We start from the raw sequence: 22134 nt of genomic DNA, 5'->3' as shown, positions 1-22134 counted from the left end.
GTTGGTCGCTACATCTGTAAGTGCAAGTTAAAACTCTCCTATGCAAGGCGAAAACCGTTTATCAACAACACCCAGAAACGCCGTCGGCTTCGGTGGGCCTGAGCTCATCTAAGATGGACTGATACAAAGTGGAAAAGTGTTCTGTGGTCTGACGAGTCCCCATTTCAAATTGTTTTTGGAAACTGTGGACGTCGTGTCCTCCGGACCAAAGAGGAAAAGAACCATCCGGATTGTTATAGGCGCAAAGTTGAAAAGCCAGCATCTGTGGTGGTATGGGGGTGTATTAGTGGCCAAGACATGGGTAACTTACACATCTGTGAAGGCGCCATTAATGCTGAAAGGTACATACAGGTTTTGGAGCAACATATGTTGCCATCCAAGCAACGTTACCAAGGACGCCCCTGCTTATTTCAGCAAGACAATGCCAAGCCACGTGTTACATCAACGTGGCTTCATAGTAAAAGAGTGCGGGTACTAGACTGGCCTGCCAGTAGTCCAGGGGCCGTACTTATCAAGCTTCTTAGAATTACTCCTAAGAAGTCTGCTAAGAGTTGACTTAAGAGTAAATAAATTCTTTGCTGAAAGCTGCACTTAAAAGTTAGTTATCAAGCGTCTTACTCACACTTTCAGCGAAGTGTAGGACTGAATCTTAAGTGTCACACTCAGAGCTGAATTACGACATTACTATGTGCCGTAAACGGAATTTTAGGTGACGTAATTTCTGTGTCCATAGAAATGACCAATCACGGAAGGGAATCCGTTGTCTAAGAATAAAGAAATATCTTGGAAATATTTAAGTGGACAATGGGAGTGTATATTTTGACAATAAACTACAAAATAATACAAAACAAACTAGTCCCCGCCGGCACTCACGCTACCGCTCCCTCTCTTCTATCGCCCACACACTCACTGACGTCACTCACCTCACGGCCACACACATACGCTACTGTCATAACATTTTCTTTCCAATTCATTAATTAGGCAACTAATTTGAAACTGGTGTGGGTGGCTCTATATATACTAGCCCACTGCAGCCACATGCAGAAATCAACAAGGAATCGAAAAGTATTAAATCTGTGACAAAAATAATATCCGCTCTGTCTAAACGATACCGCTTGATCAGCTGCTCGTCATCAAAAAAAAACCAAAACATTGTTCCGTTCCCTGAACGTTCGCGCACGTCTCTCTCGCCTCAGTGCCATCCCCTGCTGGCAACTCTTAACCACTTAAAAGACACCTCTGAAGGTCTCTTAAATATCGTGGAGAGTAGGAGTGATTCTTAGACTTTAGAACGTTGATAAAAAGCTTTTATTCTTAAGTTTGAGAGTAGGACTAAATTTCGCAAATTCTCAGGACTTAAGTGTAAAATGGCACTCTAAGAAGCTTGATAAGTACGGCCCCAGATCTGTCTCCCATTGAAACTGTGTGGCGCATTATGAAGCCTAAAATACCACAACGGAGACCCCCGGACTGTTGAACAACTTAAGCTGTACATCAAGCAAGAATGGGAAAGAATTCCACCTGAGAAGCTTCAAAAATGTGTCTCCTCAGTTCCCAAACGTTTACTGAGTGTTGTTAAAGGCCTACTGAAAGCCACTACTAGCGACCACGCAGTCTGATAGTTTATACATCAATGATGAAATCTTAACATTGCAACACATGCCAATACGGCCGGGTTAACTTATAAAGTGACATTTTAAATTTCCCGGGGAACTTCCGGTTCAAAACGCCTTTGGAGGATGACGTATGCGCGTGACGTCGCGAGGTCCACGGAAGTGTTTGGACCCTATTGGACACAATACACAGAGCTGTGTTTTCTTCGACAAAATTCCACAGTATTCTGGACATCTGTGTTGGTGAATCTTTTGCAATTTGTTTAATGAACAATGGAGGCTGCAAAGAAGAACGTTGTAGGTGGGATCGGTGTATTAGCGGCGGACTACAGCAACACAAACAGGAGGACTTTGTTGGATAGCAGACGCGCTAGCGGCGACCTCACCTTGACTTCCTACGTCTCCGGGCCGCCGACCGCATCGTCGATCGCTGGAACGCAGGTGAGCACGGGTGTTGATGAGCAGAGAAGGGCTGGCTGGCGTATGTGGAGCGCTAATGTTTTTATCATAGCTCTGACGAGGTCCCGTTGTTAAGTTAGCGTCGTTAGCAACAGCATTGCTAGGCTTCGACAGGCGTCGAATACACATTAACCGTGTATTTACATGTCCAGTGTTTGGTTCGGTGTCTCCTGATAGTAGTATTGTTGATCTTCTGTCTATCCTTCCAGTCAGGGATTTATTTATTTTGTTTCTATCTGCATTTGAGACAGATGCTATCACGTTAGCTCATGCTAAAGAGCTTCGTCGATGTATTGTCGTGGAGATAAAAGTCACTGTGAATGTCCATTTCGCCTTCTCGACTCTCATTTTCAAGAGGATATAGTATCCGAGGTGGTTTAAAATACAAATCCGTGATCCACAATAGAAAAAGGACAGAGTGTGGATTCCAATGAGCCAGCTTGTACCTAAGTTACGGTCAGAGCGAAAAAAGATATCTCTTGAACTGCATTCTAGTCCGTCACTCTAACGTTCCTCATCCACGAATCTTTCATCCTCGCTCAAATTAATGGGGTAATCGTCGCTTTCTCGCTCCGAATATCTCTTGCTCCATTGTAAACAACGGGGAATTGTGAGCAGCACTACCGCCTGTGACGTCACGCTACTTCCGGTAGGGGCAAGGTTTTTTTTTTATCGGCGAGCAAAAGTTGCGAACTTTATCGTCGATTTTCTCTACTAAATCCTTTCAGCAAAAATATGGCAATATCGCGAAATGATCAAGTATGACACATAGAATGGATCTGCCATTCCCGTTTAAATAAAAAAAATTCATTTCAGTAGGCCTTTAAAAGGAAAGGCCATGTAACACAGTGGTGAACATGCCCTTTCCCAACTACTTTGGCACGTATTGCAGCCATGAAATTCTAAGTTAATTATTATTTGCAAAAAAAAAAAAAAAAAGTTTATGAGTTTGAACATCAAGTATCTTGTCTTTGTAGTGCATTCAATTGAATATGGGTTGAAAAGGATTTGCAAATCATTGTATTCCGTTTATATTTACATCAAACACAATTTCCCAACTCATATGGAAACGGGGTTTGTAATTAGACAATGACATAATTACGTGAACCCCTGTTAAATGTGTAATATGTGCATCGATGCTACTCACCGGTCTTCGCAGTGATATTATCAGCCATATCTTTGATGGTCTTTAGAAGCAGCCTGGAGCTGGAGGTGGTTGGCATGGCACCCTGTCGGCGCTGGTTCCTCTGTTGCTGTTGCTTCAAGGCCTACAGGAAAAAAGCAGCGTAAGAAAAGTCAAAGGTGTCAAAAAAAGAAAAAGTGTGTATGTTCTCCGACAACGGCGCACTCCCTTCAGCCACTTTGCCTGCTTAACTGCCAGCTAAATGACAAAGGCTTGTGTAACACAAATACACAAGTCGGAGGCTGAACGCTCCTCAGTGGCAGAGATGGAGTGAATTACGATCTGCGCCCTCAATTGAAACCTCATCATGAAACACACACACACACACACAGCAGAGAGAAAATGCTGATCAGGTGGATTACGAGGACATGGACGCTGGAAAACTCAGCTTCGGGCATTGTTTTGCCTCCCCCTGCAGAAGACAAATTGTATTTGCCTCACAATGAGGACAGGTGTCCATGCAGGTCAACTACCCATGTCCTTAATGTTCATATTGTTGTTACTCAGCCAGCGTTTGTGGGTCTGATGGACCCAATGCATTTTGTGGCTTTTAATGTGCCTCACAATCAAACACCTTTATGTTAAAATACTGAACAGATGTTTACCTTATCCTAATAAACATCTGTTCAGTATTTTACCATAAAAGTGTTTGATTGTGAGGCATTAAAAGCCACAAAATGCAACGGGTCCATCAGACCCACAAACGCTGGCTGAGTAACAACAATGTGAACGTCGCACGGAAAATTTCTCTGCCGGTTTCTGCATCCCACAGGGATTCTTCTTTTGTGTTTCTGCGCCTGGTTGCAACATCGTTTGTCAACACTGTCTGCTCTCATTTTCTCGCACATTTGACCCTCTGATGTTCTGTGTACCTACACTCTGTCCTCCTCCTGTCTAGGCCTGCTGTGTATGTGTGTGTGTGGTACACAGAACATCAATTTCCACACTTCTATTAGCCCCGGGTGGCTTATATGTAATAGAAATGTGTAGGGGAAGTGTGTGGTCATTAAATATGTATTCTGATATATGTTCTACACAGAAAATGAGCCAAAGTCAGTGAGTCTCAGTTTGAAAAATTAATTAATTGTATCATTTTTCTTTTAATAAAAAATTAAAACGGGTCCCACAGACCCAGACAATCCTCTAAATCAGTGGTTCTCAACCTTTTTTCAGTGATGTACCCCTTGTGAAAATTGTTTTAATTCAAGTACCCCCTAATCAGAGCAAAGCATTTTTGGTTGAAAAAAAGAGATAAAGAAGTAAAATATAGCACTATGTCATCAGTTTCTGATTTATTAAATTGTATAACAGTGCAAAATATTGCTCATTTGTAGTGGTCTTTCTTGAACTATTTGGGGAAAAAGATAGGTTTTTATTTATATTTATAAAGGATTTTTGAATTGTTGCTATTTTTAGAATATTAAAAAAAATCCCACGTACCCCTTGGCATACCTTCAAGTACCCCCAGGGGTACGCGTACCCCCATTTGAGAACCACTGCTCTAAATCATGATTGAATATTTTAATTTTAATATATTAAGGGCTGCAACAATTCATCGATTACAATTGATTAAATTTCATAATTTGATAAGAAAAAATATATCATTGAAATTATGTTGTTTTTAGGGCTGCAACTAACAACTAATTTGATAATCGATTAATCTGCATGTCGATTATTACTTCGATTAATCTATTAATAATCGGATAAAGGAGACAAACTAAATTTCTATCATTTCCAGTATTTTATTGAAAAAAACCAGCATACTGGCACCATACTTATTTTGATTATTGTTTCTCAGCTGTTTGTAAATTTTGCAGTTTATAAATAAAGGTTTATAAAAAAATAAAAATAAAAAGTAGCCTCTGCGCATGCGCATAGCATAGATCCAACGAATCGATGACTAAATTAACCGCCAACTATTTTTATAATCGATTTTAATCGATTAGTTGTTGCAGCCCTAGTTGTTTTTATTAATTGTTTGAGTGTAAATAAGAAAAATTCATAAAATTTGGACCGTATAAAACAGGGGTCTGTAACTTGTAACTTCTTAGCGCCGCCCTAGTGGATCCCTGGAGCTTTTTCAAAATTGTATGAAAATTGAAAAAAAATTGAAAAAATTGTTTTAATATGGTTTCTGTAGACCAGGGATGTCAAAGTGGTTTTCATTTAGGGGGCCACATGAGAGCGGCTTGTAACAGTGAATAATGTATACATTTTTGCCTCTGGATGTCATTGTTAATTATATAAATTGTTTTAAGTACATTGTCAATTTTACAGTAAAAACTTTACATTTACAAAATTTTACTGTAAAAGAGTGGGTTTTTTTTTGTTAGTTTTTTTTTACAACATTTACGGTAAATGGAAAAACACTACCACTTTTTTTTTGTGGGGTTTTTTACGAAAAAAGCTGGAAGCTCAGTTGCCCAAATTTTTGTGTTAAATTGACATGGGTTTTTACAACATTATATTGTTAATGGAAAAACAGTACAAGTTATTTTTTTTACTCTGGCAACTTTTCTACCGTAAAAACTAGGGATGTCCGAATAATATCGGCCTGCCGATATTATCGCCTGATAAATGCGTTAAAATGTAATATCGGAAATTATCGGTATCGTTTTTTTTATTATCGGTATCGTTTTTTTTTGTTTTGTTTTTTTTAATTAAATCAACATAAAAAACACAAGATACACTTACAATTAATGCACCAACCCAAAAAACCTCCCTCCTCATTCACACAAAAGGGTTGTTTCTTTCTGTTATTAATATTCTGGTTCCTACATTATATATCAATATACATCAATACAGTCTGCAAGGGATACAGTCCGTAAGCACACATGATTGTGCGTGCTGCTGCTCCACTAATAGTACTAACCTTTAACAGTTAATGTTACTCATTTTCATTAATTACTAGTTTCTATGTAACTGTTTTTATATTGTTTTACTTTCTTTTTTATTCAAGAAAATGGTTTTAATTTATTTATCTTATTTTATTTATTTTTGTATTTTTTTTAAAGTACCTTATCTTCACCATACCTGGTTGTCCAAATTAGACATAATAATGTGTTAATCCCACGACTGTATATATCGGTTGATATCGGTATCGGTTGATATCGGTATCGGTAATTAAAGAGTTGGACAATATCGGAATATCGGATATCGGCAAAAAGCCATTATCGGACATCCCTAGTAAAAACAAATGTAGCGTCTTTCCATTTAGTAATACACCGCTAAAAACAACAACTGTAGATTTTACAGTAAAAATATGGCAGCTCAGTCAACAGAGTTTTAACGCAAAAAAACAGTAGTAGTTTTTTTTCAATTTACAGTGAGCTTAAACCCTAAACTCTGGAACCCTCCGTGTTCGAACTGCTCCCACAGTGCAGTGCTTTAAGTCTCGTCTTAAGACCCACTTTTATTCTCTGGCTTTTAACACTACGTGAGTTGTGTGGTCCTCTGTGTTTTAAAATTTAGATTTCTATTTAATGTTTTAATTGGTTTTACCCTTTAAAATCGTTTTTAATCACATTTATTTTTATATTGGTTTTATATTTATTTATTTTTTGTTTTTATTCAGTCATTGGTGGAGCTAAGGATAGTATTTGAATATTGTTTTTGAATATTGTTGTGCAGCACTTTGGAAACATTTTTTGTTGTTTAAATGGGCTATACAAATAAAGTGGATTGGATTGGATTGGATTACAGTAGTATGCGGTAAAGAACAACGTCAAATTTGTTGTAATTTTTATTAATTTGATAGGTAGTTTGCTGTAAAGTTAAGTATTTTTATTTAGACAAAAACATGTTTGGAAAGTATGATAATATACTGTAATATTTGTTGCAATATTGGATACTATTAAAGTTTAAAAGTAGGGATGTCCGATAATGGCTTTTTGCCGATATCCGATATGCCGATATTGTCCAACTCTTTAATTACCGATACCGATATCAACCGATACCGATATCAACCGATACATACAGTCGTGGAATTAACACATTATTATGCCTAATTTGGACACCAGGTATGGTGAAGATAAGGTACTTTTTAAAAGAATGAATCAAATAAAAAAAGATAAATAAATTAAAAACATTTTCTTGAATAAAAAAGAAAGTAAAACAATATAAAAACAGTTACATAGAAACTAGTAATTAATGAAAATTAGTCAAATTAACTGTTAAAGGTTAGTATTATTAGTGGACCAGCAGCACGCACAATCATGTGTGCTTACGGACTGTATCCCTTGCAGACTGTATTGATATATATTGATATATAATGTAGGAACCAGAATATTAATAACAGAAAGAAACAACCCTTTTGTGTGAATGAGTGTGAATGAGTGTAAATGGGGGAGGGAGGTTTTTTGGGTTGGTGCACTAATTGTAAGTGTATCTTGTGTTTTTTATGTGGATTTAATAAAAAAATTTAAAAAAATAAATAAAAAACCGATACTGATAATAAAAAAAACGATACCGATAATTTCCGATATTACATTTTAACGCATTTATCGACATCTCTATTTAAAAGGCATGCAATTTCAAGCAGTACATGTATTTTTTCTGTAAAAATGAAAAAAAATCCATTACTTTTAGTGAGAAAATATTAAATACTTTATTGACACATCATTTCCAGGTGTTTGCGAGCCTGATATAATGATGTCGCGGGCCTTGAATTTGACACATGTGCTGTAGGTGGACAAACATGACACAAACCTTCCTCATTGTTAGAAATCCCACTGTTGACATGAAACATACTTCAATGATGAGAGTATTTGGCGAGCGCCGTTTTTTCCTACTAATTTCGGCGGTCCTTGAACTCACCATAGTTTGTTTACAGTCTCCGATGCTGCCACAGAAAGACGTGTTTTATGCCACTCCTTCTTTGTCTCATTTTGTCCACCAAACGTGTTATGCTGTGCGTGAAAGCACAAAGGTGAGTTTTGTTGGCGTTATTGACTGGTGTGGAATGCTAATCAGGCATATTTGGTCACTGCATGACTGTGAGCTAATCAATGCTAACATGCTGCTTAGGCTAGCTCTATGTACATATTGCATCATTATGCCTCATTGTTGGTATATTTGAGCTCAATTAATTTCCTTCACTTATGTCCTCTGTGTATTTAATTTATATTTGCATGTCTCATGACGTATTATCTGTATGTGATATTGGCTGCATTTCTAATAGTTGTTTGTGTAAAATATGTCAAAGAAGGTACATAGGAAGGTAAAATAAGGTAAGTAAAAGGTCAAATGAGTTAAATCGAAGGTAAAAAAGGTAAGTAGAAGGAAAAAGAAGGTAAATAAAAGTTAAAAGATGGATTATAGAAGTTAAAATGTCAAATAAGGTAAATATAAGGTAAATAAGGTAAATACAAGGTAAAATTAGTTAAATAGAAGTCAAAATATGGTAAATAAAAGATACAAGGTAAAACAAATATATAAAAGAAGCTAAAAATAAGATAAAAGCAGGTAAATATAAGGTAAACAGGGTAAAATAAGTCAAATATGGAAGGAAAAGAAGGCATATAGAAGGTAAAAAAGGGTAAATAAGGTAAACAGGGTAAAAAAGGTCAAATATAGAAGGAAAAGAAGGCATATAGAAGGTAAAACGGGTAAATATAAGGTAAACATGGTAAAATAAGTCAAATATTGAAGGAAAAGAAAGCATATAGAAGGTAAAATAAGGTAAAACAGGGTAAATAGAAAGTAAACACAGTAAATAAGTCAAATATAGAAGGAAAAGAAGGCATATAAAAGGTAAAACAGGGTCAAAGAAGATAAATAGAAGGTAAACAGTGTAAAATGTGTCAAATATAGAAGGAAAATAAGGAATATAGAAGGTAAAACAGGGTAAATATAAAGTAAACATGGTAAAAAAAAGTCAAATATAGAAGGAAAAGAAGGCATATAGAAGGTAAAAGAAGGTAAAACAGGGTAAATAGAAGCTAAACACGGTAAATAAGTCAAATATAGAAGGAAAAGAAGGCATATAGAAGATAAAACAGGGTAAACAGAAGGTAAACAGGGTAAAATAAGTCAAATATAGAAGGAAAAGAAGGCATATAGAAGGTAAAACAGGGTAAACAGAAGGTAAACAGGGTAAAATAAGTCAAATATAGAAGGAAAAGAAGGCATATGGAAGGTTAAACAGGGTCAAAAAAGGTAAATAGAAGGTAAACAGGGTCAAATGTGTCAAATATAGAAGGAAAAGAAGGAATATAGAAGGTAAAACAGGGTAAAAGAAGTTAAATAGACGGTAAAGGTTATGGCAAATATCAAAAATCATTGTTTATTCAAACTATTTTCCCTAAAGTACACATTGAGGCTCTAAAGTGTTTTTTTCCCCAATTACTCGATTAATCAAACAAACTCATCAATAGATTACTCGATTACCAAAATAAGCGATAGTTGCAGCTCTAATTTTCATGGTAATTAATGTTAGCACAAAACAAAAGGTGTTTCTTCTTAACCAAACCAGCAAAAATAAGAGTGCACTTCTTAAAAACGACAGCACGAGTCTGCTTGCCGCACTTTTTCAAATCGAGGTGCCGAACGTCTGTGTTGCCATTTTTGAAACTCAAAGGACGCACTTCTCACTTGGAGGCGGGCGGGACCCCCCCTACCTGTTTGAGAGCCTTCTTGCTGTGCTTCTGCGAGGGCGAGATGAGCTTGGCGCCGGACACGGAAGGCGAAGCGCATCGAGGCTGCGGCGGTGACGACGGCGGCGGCTGCAGCTTGGAGGGAACTGTGAGGACACACAAAAGACAGATGTTACAAAAGACACTTCCTGAGGGTGGTGCGCCGACTGTAACCCTTTTTTGGGGCAATGAAACTCAAACTGCTGGCGAGCACAATGGCGGCAGATGGGATTACTTTGCAACAATAGAACAAAAATGACGCGGTCAGTGGCACCATTGTGAGGAACAATCTCTGCAGACATTTTAAAGTCCATAATAGACTACCACAGAGGTGTCAAAGTGGTTTTCATTGAGGCGCAGTTATGTTTGGCCCCAGAGGGGGCCGATTCTAACAGTGAATACTATTATTACACCATTTTTTATGTATTTTATTAGTAGTTTTTTTTTTTTTTTAACTAAAATGTAAAAAAAAATATGGTAAATTGCAATAATTTCACCTCAAAATGTAGTGTATATTACTGTAAATGGAAAGACCGTACTGCTGTTTTTATGGTTAAAAAAAAGGCAGCTCACTTGCCAGAATTTTACTGTAAAATTGACATTTATTTTTTTACTGTAAATTTTACAAAAAATGCAATTTTACAGTAAAATTTTGGCACCTGAGCTGACAAGTTTTTTTGTTTTGTTTTTTAACACAACCGTAGATTTTTTTTTGGTGTATTACTGTAAATGCCAAAACGGCACGACAGTTTATTACAGTAAAAAAAAGTACTGGACAAAGCTACGAAAATGGGAGACCGGGCTTTCTGCTCCGTCTGTGGAACGATCTCCCTGACCACCTGAGGGCACCACAGACTGTGGATGCTTTTAAAAAAAGGCTTAAAAACCCTTATTTTTAAAAAAGCCTTTTTTTTAGATATATGCATACTAGTTCTAGCTATTTGGCTGTTCTAGTTTTTATTTGGATTTATTTATTATTATCTTTTTATTTTGATTTTTTTAATACACTGTAGCACTTTGAGGTTGTTTACTAAATGTAAAGTGCTTTTTTACAAATAAAATGTATTATAATTATTATTGGGGTTTTTTTCATTTAAAGAAAAATGCTGCAAACTTCACAATTTTACCATGAAATCTATTGCTATTTTTACATTGCACAATTTGATGGATAACTTGCTTTGAAATCATTATTATTAGTATTTATTTCTATTTAAAAAATGGTTTGAATGTTTGATAATATATTTTTGCATAATTAGACAGTATTTAAGTTAACATAATTTGCGATTAAATGGAGTACATATATATTTTTTCTCCCAAAATAGAAAGAAATAATATATTTAGTAAGAAAAGTTACAGTACTTTACTGATACATATTATTTCCAGGGCCAAATAAAATAAAGTGGCAGGCCCCCGGGCCTTGAGTTTGATACCTGTGACCTACCAGGCCTTTGTGCTTTCATTGCCAAAATGTGCAGCTCAATTGTGAGTTGCCCTACTATAGATACCGTATTTTCCAGACTATAAGGCGCACTTAAAATCTTTTTTTTTCTCCCTTCAAAACTCGACAGTGCGCCTTATAACCCGGTGCGCCTAATGTACAGAATAATTCTGGTTTTGCTTACCGACCTCGAAGCTATTTTATTTGGTACATGGTCAAATGATAAGTGTGACCAGTAGATGGCAGTCACACACAAGAGATACATGTAGACTGCAATATGACTCAAGTAAACAACACCAACATTTGATATGTACTATTGTAAATATAGAACATTACACACGGCGCTCAAAAATCTATCAAAATGTTTTAGTAGGACTTTGGTAAGCTATGAAGCCACACCGCTTGATGGATTGTACTGTGCTTCAACATAGAATAGAATAGAATAGAATAGAACAGAATAGAAAGTACTTTATTGATCCCTGGGGGAAATTCAGCACCACAGTTCGCTCACAATAAACAATACGGTATTTTTTCCATGTGAATAATATAAATACAGTCTATTATACAGCATTATTCACATGTGAATAACATAAATACAGTATTATTATGGTGGGCATAAGGTAAGACATATTATCTGGCGTTTTGTTTCACAATATTAAGCAAAAGCAACTTTTCTTACCTTCTGGTACCTGCTGATCTGTATTTGGGATCTGCATAAGTCCTGAAAAATTGCGCCTTTGTAGTCTGTGACGATACCGTAGTCGATAAGCTTCTTCTTTTTCCCTATCTTCTTGTTATGGGACATTCATCCTCCGCTGTTGCCATTTCTAATATAAAGTAGTGTAAAGTTCTTACTTATATCTGTCAGTAAACTCGCCATGAAAGCGCTAAAACATACCGGTGTAGTGAGTTTACATTATTCACCCAAGGAACTTTAGTTATTAGAGAGTTCCGGTCGGACGGTTTTTCACGGGACACATTTCGGGCGTTGTTGTTGCACTAGTGAGCAACGGATGAGGAGATGCGGCTCCGTTATTGATTGAAGTAAAGTCTGAATGTCATTAAAACAGTTAGCGCCATCTTTTGACACTTCTTCCACTCCCGTCCTTGCACGCTACACCGCTACAACAAAGATGACGGGGAGAAGACGCCGTCGAAGGTGAGCCACGTAAATAAGACCGCCCACGAAACGGCGCATCCGGAAGCGACTGTCAGAAAGCGACTTGAAGATGATGTGTAAAACATCATCTATGCAACATTTTGACCAAAGAACCACCATCACTTGTTATGTAGACCACAAGGAAGTCTTTTACATTTAGAAAAAAATTATAATATGAGCCCTTTAATCCGCCTTATGTGCCCTATGGTCCAAAAAATCCGGTAAGTGTATGTGGTGTCAGACAGCAGCTGTTGTGTAAAGCAGTGTACCGTGAGATATTGTCCGGTGTGCCGTGGGAGATTATGTAATTTCACCTAATTGGGTTCAAATTGTTTTTTTGCAAACCAGTAATTATTATTGTTGAGTGTCTGTGCTGTCTAGAGCTCGGCAGAGTAACCGTGTAATACTCTACCATATCAGTAGGTGGCAGCAGGTAGCTAATTGCTTTGCAGATGTCGGGAAAAATTTATTCGGGTGTTACCATTTAGTGGTCAATTGTACGGAATATTTACTGTACTGTGCAATCTACTAATACAAGTTTCAGTCAATCAATCAAAAACATGGTTTGTCGTGATCACAATATGCAGGTAAAAAGGTATCTAATGCTTAAACCAAAAATAAACAAAAATGCATTGAAGCTTAGGGATGGCTATGCTAAACGAAGCTAAAACTGAACTGGCTGCAAAGCAAACCAAAACAGAATGCTGGACGACAGCAAAGACTTACAGCGTGTGGAGCAGCAGACGGCGTCCACAAAGTACATCCGTACATGACAACCAACAACAAAGTAGGAGCGCAAGACAAGAACTAAAACACTACACACAGGAAACCAACAAAAACTCCAAATAAGTCAGGGGGTGATGTGACAGGTGGTGACCTACTTTGAGACAAGAGCTATAGTGATGCCTGCTTGGTTATGGTTTGAATTCATATCCAAAAATTGCGAGAACAACTTTTTACTGTCAATATCGGCTGCTGGGTTTCATTTTTTTATGTTGTCTGCTTATGGTGTCTCGGGATTTTTTCAATGACAAAAATGTACCTTGGCTCAGAAAAGGTTGAAAAATACTGGTGTACACTGCAAAAACTGAAATCTAAGTAAGATGGAATATCTCAAATAGGGGTGGTATTTGCTTATTTTCTGTCTGATAAGATCATTCTTCTCACTAAGCAGATTTTATGTTAGAGTGTTTTACTTGTTTTGCTCCTAAATGATCTCAGTAAGACATTAAAGCTTGTTGCTGAGATTTGATGACCTATATTGAGTAAAACATGCTTGAAACTAGAATATCAAAGCTGTGTCATCAACACTCACAAGAATAAAACTACTTTTTTAAAGTAATCATTTCTTATTTCAAACATGAAAAAAAAAAATCATGACTGTGACACAATTGTGTGTCATAATTAAAACAGATGACAGCCAAATAGACTTTGCTGTTTTATTTTCAATGAAACAATAGAAAATAGGTACTCATATAGTAGTACAGTTGGCACAGTACAGTAAACTGACTATTTAAACATTTAACATGTGACATTTCAAACAATTTTGAACAGAAATAGTTCATGCACATTCAGGTAAATTCTTCAAAATTACAATTAAAAAACAATTTGGCCGGGGGCCGGGCTGTATATATGCGCACTAATTGACTGAAAGAGCACGCACTTGGCGCGATGATGTCATGTTATCCATGGAAAAATGCATTTTTAGACAATATGATTTGCCTGAGCGGCTAGTAGACCCCGAGAGTAACAAGCGCTTGCCTTGTTGCCTTTCCATTAAGAACAATAAATTAGTTTTTAGTATAAGTTTGCTGGTTTCAAGAAATGCAATGCCGAGCGCATATCATTATGTCAAGATAATGGCACTAGCATTTACTTCATTTAAGACCATTTTTCAACATATTGAGCAAAAAGGTCTCTTTTTTTTCTACCAAGAAAAGTGCACTTGTTATTAGTGAGAATATACTTATTTTAAGCTATTTTGGGGTTCATTGAAGTTAGCTAATTTTACTTGTTTTGGAAAGTCTTGACAAGCCACATTTTCTTGTTCTATCAGCAGATAATTTTGCTTACCGGTATGCGCACTAATTGACTGAAAGAGCACACACTTGACGCGACGATGTCATGTTATCGATGGAAAAATGCATTTTTAGACAATATGATTTGCCTGAGCGGCGAGGAGACCCCGAGAGTAACAAGCGCTTGTCTTGTTGCCTTTCCATTAAGAACAATAAATTAGTTTTTAGAATAAGTTTGCTGGTTTCAAGAAATGTAATGCCGAGCGCATATCATTATGTCAAGATAATGGCACTAGAATTTACTTCATTTAAGACCATTTTTCAACATATTGAGCAAAAAGGTCTCTTTTTTTTTTCTACCAAGAAAAGTGCACTTGTTATTAGTGAGAATATACTTATTTTAAGCTATTTTGGGGTTCATTGAAGTTAGCTAATTTTACTTGTTTTGGAAAGTCTTGACAAGCCACATTTTCTTGTTCTATCAGCAGATAATTTTGCTTACCGGTATGCGCACTAATTGACTGAAAGAGCACGCACTTGACGCGATGATGTCATGTTATCGATGGAAAATGCATTTTTAGACAATATGATTTGCCTGAGCGGCTAGGAGACCCCGAGAGTAACAAGCGCTTGCTTTGTTGCCTTTCCATTAAGAACAATAAATTAGTTTTTAGTATAAGTTTGCTGGTTTCAAGAAATGTAATGCCGAGCGCATATCATTATGTCAAGATAATGGCACTAGCATTTACTTAAAGGCCTACTGAAATGCGATTGTCTTATTTAAACGGGGATAGCTGGTCCATTCTATGTGCCATACTTGATCATTTCGCGATATTGCCATATTTTTGCTGAAAGGATTTAGTAGAGAACATCGACGATAAAGTTTGCAACTTTTGGTCGCTGATAAAAAAGCCTTGCCTGTACCGGAAGTAGCGTGACGTCACAGGTTGTGGAGCTCCTCACATCTGCACATTGTTTACAATCATGGCCACCAGCAGCGAGAGCGATTCGGACCGAGAAAGCGACGATCTCCCCATTAATTTGAGCGAGGATGAAAGATTTGTGGATGAGGAAAGTGAGAGTGAAGTACTAGAGGGCAGTGGAAGCGACTCAGATAGGGAAGATGCTGTAAGAGGCGGGTGGGACCTGATATTCAGCTGGGAATGACTACAACAGTAAATAAACACAAGACATATATATACTCTATTAGCCACAACACAACCAGGCTTATATTTAATATGCCACAAATGAATCGCGCATAACAAACACCTCCCCCCTCCCGTCCATACAACCCGCCAATACAACTCAAACACCCGCACAACACACTCAATCCCACAGCCCAAAGTACCGTTCACCTCCCTAAAGTTCCTATTTCCCCAAAGTTACGTACGTGACATAGCGGCACGCACATACGGGCAAGCGATCAAATGTTTGGAAGCCGCAGCTGCGTACTGCGTTACACATACAAATTAAACAAAATGCTTATGGCAACATTCTGGTTGCGTACTCACGGTACCGCGTCTGCGTATCCAACTCAAAGTCCTCCTGGTAAGAGTCTCTGTTGTCCCAGTTCTCCACAGGCCAATGGTAAAGCTTGACTGTCATCTTTCGGGAATGTAAACAATGGAACGTCGGCTGTGTTTGTGTTGCTGCAGCCGGCCGCTAATACACCGCTTCCCACCTACAGCTTTCTTCTTTGCTGTCTCCATTGTTGATTGAACAAATTGCAAAAGATTCACCAACACAGATATCCAGAATACTGTGGAATTTTGCGATGAAAACAGACGACTTAATAGCTGGCCACAATGCTGTCCCAAAATGTCCTCTACAATCCGTGACGTCAGCAGGATATTTTGCACGAAATTTAAAATTGCACTTTAGTAATCTAACCCGGCCGTATTGGCATGTGTTGCAATGTTAAGATTTCATCATTGATGTATAAACTATCAGACTGCGTGGTCGGTAGTAGTGGCTTTCAGTAGGCCTTTAATTTAAGAATATTTTTCAACATATTGAAGGGGTCTCATTATTTTTTTTCTACCAAGAAAAGTGCACTTGTTATTAGTGAGAATATACTTATTTTAAGGTATTTTTGGGTTCATTGAAGTTAGCTAGTTTTACTTGTTTTGGAAAGTCTTGACACGCCACATTTTCTTTTTCAATTGGCAGATAATTTTGCTTAGTTCAAGTAAAATAACCCTATTTTTTTTCTTGTTTTTGAACACTGACTTTTTGCAGTGGTAGTAATACTGTGTACATACCTCCCCTCATCCACTTTCTTCTGCGGCCTTCCTGACGACTGCTGCTGTGGCGGTTGTCCGTGCTGCGGGAGTCGGAGAGGTTGTCGCCGCTGTCCTCGGACGCCTCTCCCGACAGCTCCTTTGCCGCCTCGGAGATGTCCTTCTAGGGTACACAAAGCAGGTCGCAGTTTGCCCACCTCGCCCTGGGTGTCGCCCGACTGACCTTCAGCGTGTACACTCCCATCCTGCCTGGGACCTTGTAGAAAATGCCCTCCTCGCCGCGGGAGTTTGTGTGCAGCATGGCGTTCAGGCATGCCAGCGGCGACGTTCCGCTGCGTTGGCAGAGGACGTGTGTTAAGTACATTGTCAAAAAAAAAGGCCGGGAAGGCTGCTTTTAGGCATGGAGAGAAAACACGGGTTTCATTTTGTCCAACAAGAACTCTCCTGCGTGAAATGAACGGGCCAAATTTTCCTCAAACTAGTCCCGATCGTTTGTGCTGCAGACATTTTTGTTTGTGCCGTTACGCTTTTTAAGTTATTCTAAAATACATGTTCTGACTAGTGATGTCATTCCCCCACCTTAATCTTTTTTAACCTTCTATTTAACTTATTTACCTTTTATTTACCTTCAATTGAACATATTTGACCTTTTAACTTATTTAGCCTTCTATTAAACTTCTTTTACCTTTTATTTACCTTCTATTTAACTACTTTTACCTTTTATTTAACTTATTTTACCTTTTATTTACCTTCTATTTAACTACTTTTACCTTTTATTTAACTTATTTTACCTTTGATTTACCTCCTTTTCAACTTTTTCTTAATCAATTCTTTCTTAATCTTTTTTAACCTTCTATTTAACTTATTTACCTTTAATTGACCTTCAATTTAATTTATTTTACCTTTTAACTTATTTAGCCTTCTATTAAACTTCCTTTAGCTTTTATTTACCTTCTATTTAACCTCTTTGACCTTTAATTTACCATCTATTTACTTTCTTTTACAATCTATTTACCTTCCTTGACATACTTTTACCTTTGTTTTGTCTTCTTTTATCTTTTATTTACCTTATTTTACTTTAACTTATTTTACATTTTATTTACCTTCTATTTAAGTTATTTTATCATTTATTAACTTGTTATCTACTTTTCCTTTTTCTTTGTTTTTTTACTATTTGTACCATCTATTTACCTTGTATTTATATTCTTTTTACTTTTTTTCATTTTCTTTTAACCTTTATATTCCTCCTTTTACCTTTTATTTACCTTCCTTTACCTTCTATAGGACGCCTTTTACCTTTTATATACCTTCTTTTACCTATTATTTATCTTTATTTACCCATTATTTACCTTCCTTTACCTTCTATAGTACATATTTTACCTTTTATATACCTTCTTTCACTTATTATTTATCTTTGTTTACCTATTATTTACCTTCCTTTACCTTCTATAGTACATATTTTACCTTTTATATACCTTCTTTCATGTATTATTTATCTTTGTTTACCAAGTATTTACCTTTCTTTACCTTCTATAGTACGTCTTTTACCTTTTATATACCTTCTTTCACTAATTTATCTTTATTTACCTATTATTTACCTTTCTTTACCTTCTATAATACGTCTTTTACCTTTTATATACCTTCTTTTACCTATTATTCATCTTTTTTTACCTATTATTTATCTTTGTTTACCTTTTATTTATCTTTTTATTACCTTTTACTTACTTATTTTAATTTCTATAGTCCTTTGTTAACCTTCGATTGGGCTGTAGTTCATACACATATTTAGCACTAAACTGGAACTAAAAACAGTCTTAGAGTAGGGCTTAATTCCGGGAGCTAGAGAAGCCGCTGCCTCACTGTGCACCGCCATGGTAAAGTACTACTTTTACCTTCTATTTACCTTCTTTCAACCTTATTTTACCTTTTATTTACTTTTTTTTTTACCTTGTTTCACCTTCTCTTACTTTCAATTCACGTCTGCTACCTTCTATTTACCATCTTTTACCTTCTATTTAACTTGTTTTACCTTTTCTTATGCGGTCCGGACTTTATACCTTTTTACGGGCCACACTTAGACGATTAATTAAAGCAACAGAATATAAATCAAATCATTGCAGCCCCAGTATAGAATATAAGACACTTGAGCGTTAGTAACGTGCAAAAAGTCCCAACAAATAGTGAGTTTGTTACGCACAGAATGTGTAGGAAGAAAGGGCCGTGGCACTAACATGTGCTTACCTTCTGGATGAAAACAGTGACGATAAAACGGAAAAAGAAAAACATGAAACTATTAGAGAAATGTTCAAGGATGAGAGAGTTTAAGGAGAAAGCTGCAGTGACAACAACACAAGTTGGTGTGCGCACGACAAACATCTTTTTTTTCCTGCTGACCTTATTTCTTTAAGTCGTTCTCTTTGGATCACCTGGAGGATTTCCTTGTGGCTCATGGGCGTGTTGGGGTATTTCTCCAGCACCTGCCACCAAAGACGAGTAGAATTATTCACTTTGCTACACAACTTAACGAGAACACGCGTCAAAACAACTCTGATTCTACATAAACCACTGGTGATGGATGCAAATAAAGGTTTCTCTTCCTAAAATAATGCCCAGAAACACCACTCACAACTTACAACTACACTACAACCACAGCGATAAACATAATTGTTAAATAAAAGAATACTTTGCAAAAATGTCTACAAAAATAAATAATATTTGCTGTTACGACACAACTAATATTTTCTGGTTGGCTTTCTTGGTTGCCTCATATTTAGATATTTATACAACTTAAGGTATTAGTCAGCAAGTTAGTCTCTATGTGCAAAAAAACATATATAATTTAATTGTCAAAAACAAACAGTAAAAGTAGCAGGTAAACCTTCTGTTAAAATGTTTGGTTACTGTACGTTTATTGAAAATGTCTTGAATGTTGAAAGTGTGAGCAGAAAGTGTTTCTTCTTGTTAATTTAACCTAAAGTGTTGGTTACACTTTATGCAAATAAGATGTCAATGCATTGGACCATTAATTGTTGTTTACATCCATAATTCATTTGTACATAATTCCCTTACAAGAAATAACAAGAATATAAGACACTTCACCTCGTGTCCGGTATTTATTTCACAATCACACTGCTTGATGTGTTATGCTAAAAAGTTACTTTCAACTCACTGAATCGTTTTGGATGGTTTCGTTCTAATAAAATTATTTTATATATATATATATATATACATATATATATATATATATATATATATATATATATATATATATATATATATATATATATATATATATATATATATATATATATATATATATATATATATATATCTTTATAAAAAAAATATAACATGTTCCAGGTAATATTTGGCTTTTCCCTATAGTCATTTAACTTAATCTTATAAAGTTTAAAAATAAAATAAAATCTTCTAATATTACTTTCTTTCTTTAAACCACTTTTTTTCTTGTGAGTTTCTATTTACGGTATTCCCATAAAATATATATATATATATATATATATATATATATATATATATATATATATATATATATATATATATATATATATATATATATATATTTTTTTTTTACAAAAAATAAGTTTTCCTTTAAACACTTACTGTGAAATATTCTAATTCAATTATGATTTTTTTCTTGCAAAATTAAGTTTTTCTTTAAAAATAATTTGACTTTATCGCAAAAAAAAAAGTATATTTAAAAAAAAAACAAAAAAAAACATTGAGCTGACTTTATTCTCATAAAATAACATGTATTTTTTGGAATATTAAATAACAGTTGTTTTTTTTTACTATCTTCTTATGAAATAATGACTTTATTCTACTGAACTTCCCGCCAAATTTTCTAAATATTACTTTTTTCTTCTGGAAAAAAAAACACTTTGAGATTTTCTATTTAATCTCACAAAACCCCCGATACACACCATTTTTTTGTATTATTCTCTTAAAATGTATATTTAATTTTGTACAACATTGCATACATTTTTTTTTACTTTGATCCTGTAAAAGTCCAATTAATTGTAGTAGTAAAAAATAAGTTTTCCTTTAAACATTGTTAGTGAAATATATTCTAATTAAATTATGATTTTTTTTTTTCTTGCAAAATTAGTTTTGATTTAAAAATCATTTGACTTTTATCGCCAAAAAAAAAATTATCTTTAGAAGAAAAAAAAAACATTAAGCTGACTTTATTCTCATAAAATATCATGTATTTATTTTTTTACTATCTTCTTATGAAATAATGACATGTTTCAGGTAAGATGTGACGTTTCCTTATAATAATTTGACTTTATTCTTCTAAAATTCCCCCCAAATTTTCTTTAAATATTACTTTTTTTTCAGGAAAAAACACTTTTTAATCTCACAAAACATCCAATATACATCATTGTGTTGATATTATTGTCTTAAAATGTATATTTAATTTTGTACATATATTTTTTTCTTGAAACATTGCGACTTTAGTGCATACATTTTTAATTCTATAAATAATATAATTATATGTCTCTGGATCGTATCGGCACCCATACATTCTGAATCGAATCGAATAGTTGCTAAAACGAATCGTTAGTATGCAGTATAATGACAGTAGCTGCAATTACACAGCATAGAAGGTTGTTTATTTGTGCGTGTTTGGGAGTGTCATCGTGTTTTGTTGGCAAACATTATAAGCAAGAAAAGTTGTTTACAGTGGAGTGGCCTTAGCATGCTATGCTAGCCTGCTTTAAACTTTCTTGACAAACATGTCCCGAAAGAGCACTTTTAGATGCAGGAATAACTTAGTTGGATGACATTGTATATGTTCTACGACTTGTGAAGGTGGTGAAGTCGAACATAACAACACAAGTGCGCTACTAGCTAAAGAAGGCGGCTTAATAATGGCGCCTCGCTCGGTACCGTCTTGGCCGCTTCCGCCCACGTCCTCCCCTTCTTCTTCTTCTTCTGTCTCTCCCTCATGGCGGCCGCCGGGGCTGTAAAAAGCCTCGCTCGTCTGTTAGTAAATATGTCGCCGCTTAGGCCTTCGTCTGCCCGCCATGTTTTATTTTTTGTTTTTTTTTAACCTACTACTGGTCACGTGAGCACCGCCAAGGCAACGTGACGTCACTTTATGTATGACAGCGGGCACGTCAACGAAGTCTCGCGAGATTTCTTTGAAGGCCCCACATTCGACGAATACTATTACAAAATTGTCTGTTTATTGAGTATTGTACTGTTTTTGTACCTGTTTTGGTCGTTATTGTCCATATGTTTGTTTTTAAATGTTGAACTTTATTAATAGGTATATTAAAAAAATAAAAAAATTGGCAGTTTTTTAACCTACTACTGTAAGTGGGTCACGTGAGCACCGCCAAGGGAACGTGACGTCACTTTATATATG

At 35.8% G+C, this 22134-nt stretch overlaps 1 protein-coding gene across 2 annotated transcripts in view; it reads right to left on the bottom strand.

Annotated features, from left to right (window-relative positions):
• The window catches only part of asxl2 (ASXL transcriptional regulator 2), a 41852-nt gene extending 20024 nt beyond the window's left edge, over nt 1-21828 (bottom strand). Inside the window, exons 1-6 of one of the 2 annotated variants that reach the window (XM_062043145.1) lie at nt 21654-21828; nt 19137-19219; nt 16966-17074; nt 16764-16905; nt 9873-9994; nt 3220-3340 (exon numbers count right to left, since the gene is read on the bottom strand). In XM_062043145.1, the coding sequence (XP_061899129.1) occupies nt 3220-3340; nt 9873-9994; nt 16764-16905; nt 16966-17074; nt 19137-19219; nt 21654-21713 (637 nt within the window). In that variant the 5' untranslated portion in view covers nt 21714-21828. Of the gene's footprint in view, nt 1-3219; nt 3341-8070; nt 8400-9872; nt 9995-16763; nt 16906-16965; nt 17075-19136; nt 19220-21653 lie in introns of those variants that run through there. The other variant, XM_062043146.1, reaches the window with a different exon arrangement.
• Between the last annotated feature and the right edge of the window lie 306 nt (nt 21829-22134).

Source organism: Entelurus aequoreus, linkage group LG03 (genome assembly GCF_033978785.1).
Source record: "Entelurus aequoreus isolate RoL-2023_Sb linkage group LG03, RoL_Eaeq_v1.1, whole genome shotgun sequence".
Taxonomy (NCBI): domain Eukaryota; kingdom Metazoa; phylum Chordata; class Actinopteri; order Syngnathiformes; family Syngnathidae; genus Entelurus; species Entelurus aequoreus.
The sequence above is the reverse complement of the archived record's forward strand: the minus strand, read 5'-3'. Positions and strand labels throughout refer to the sequence as shown.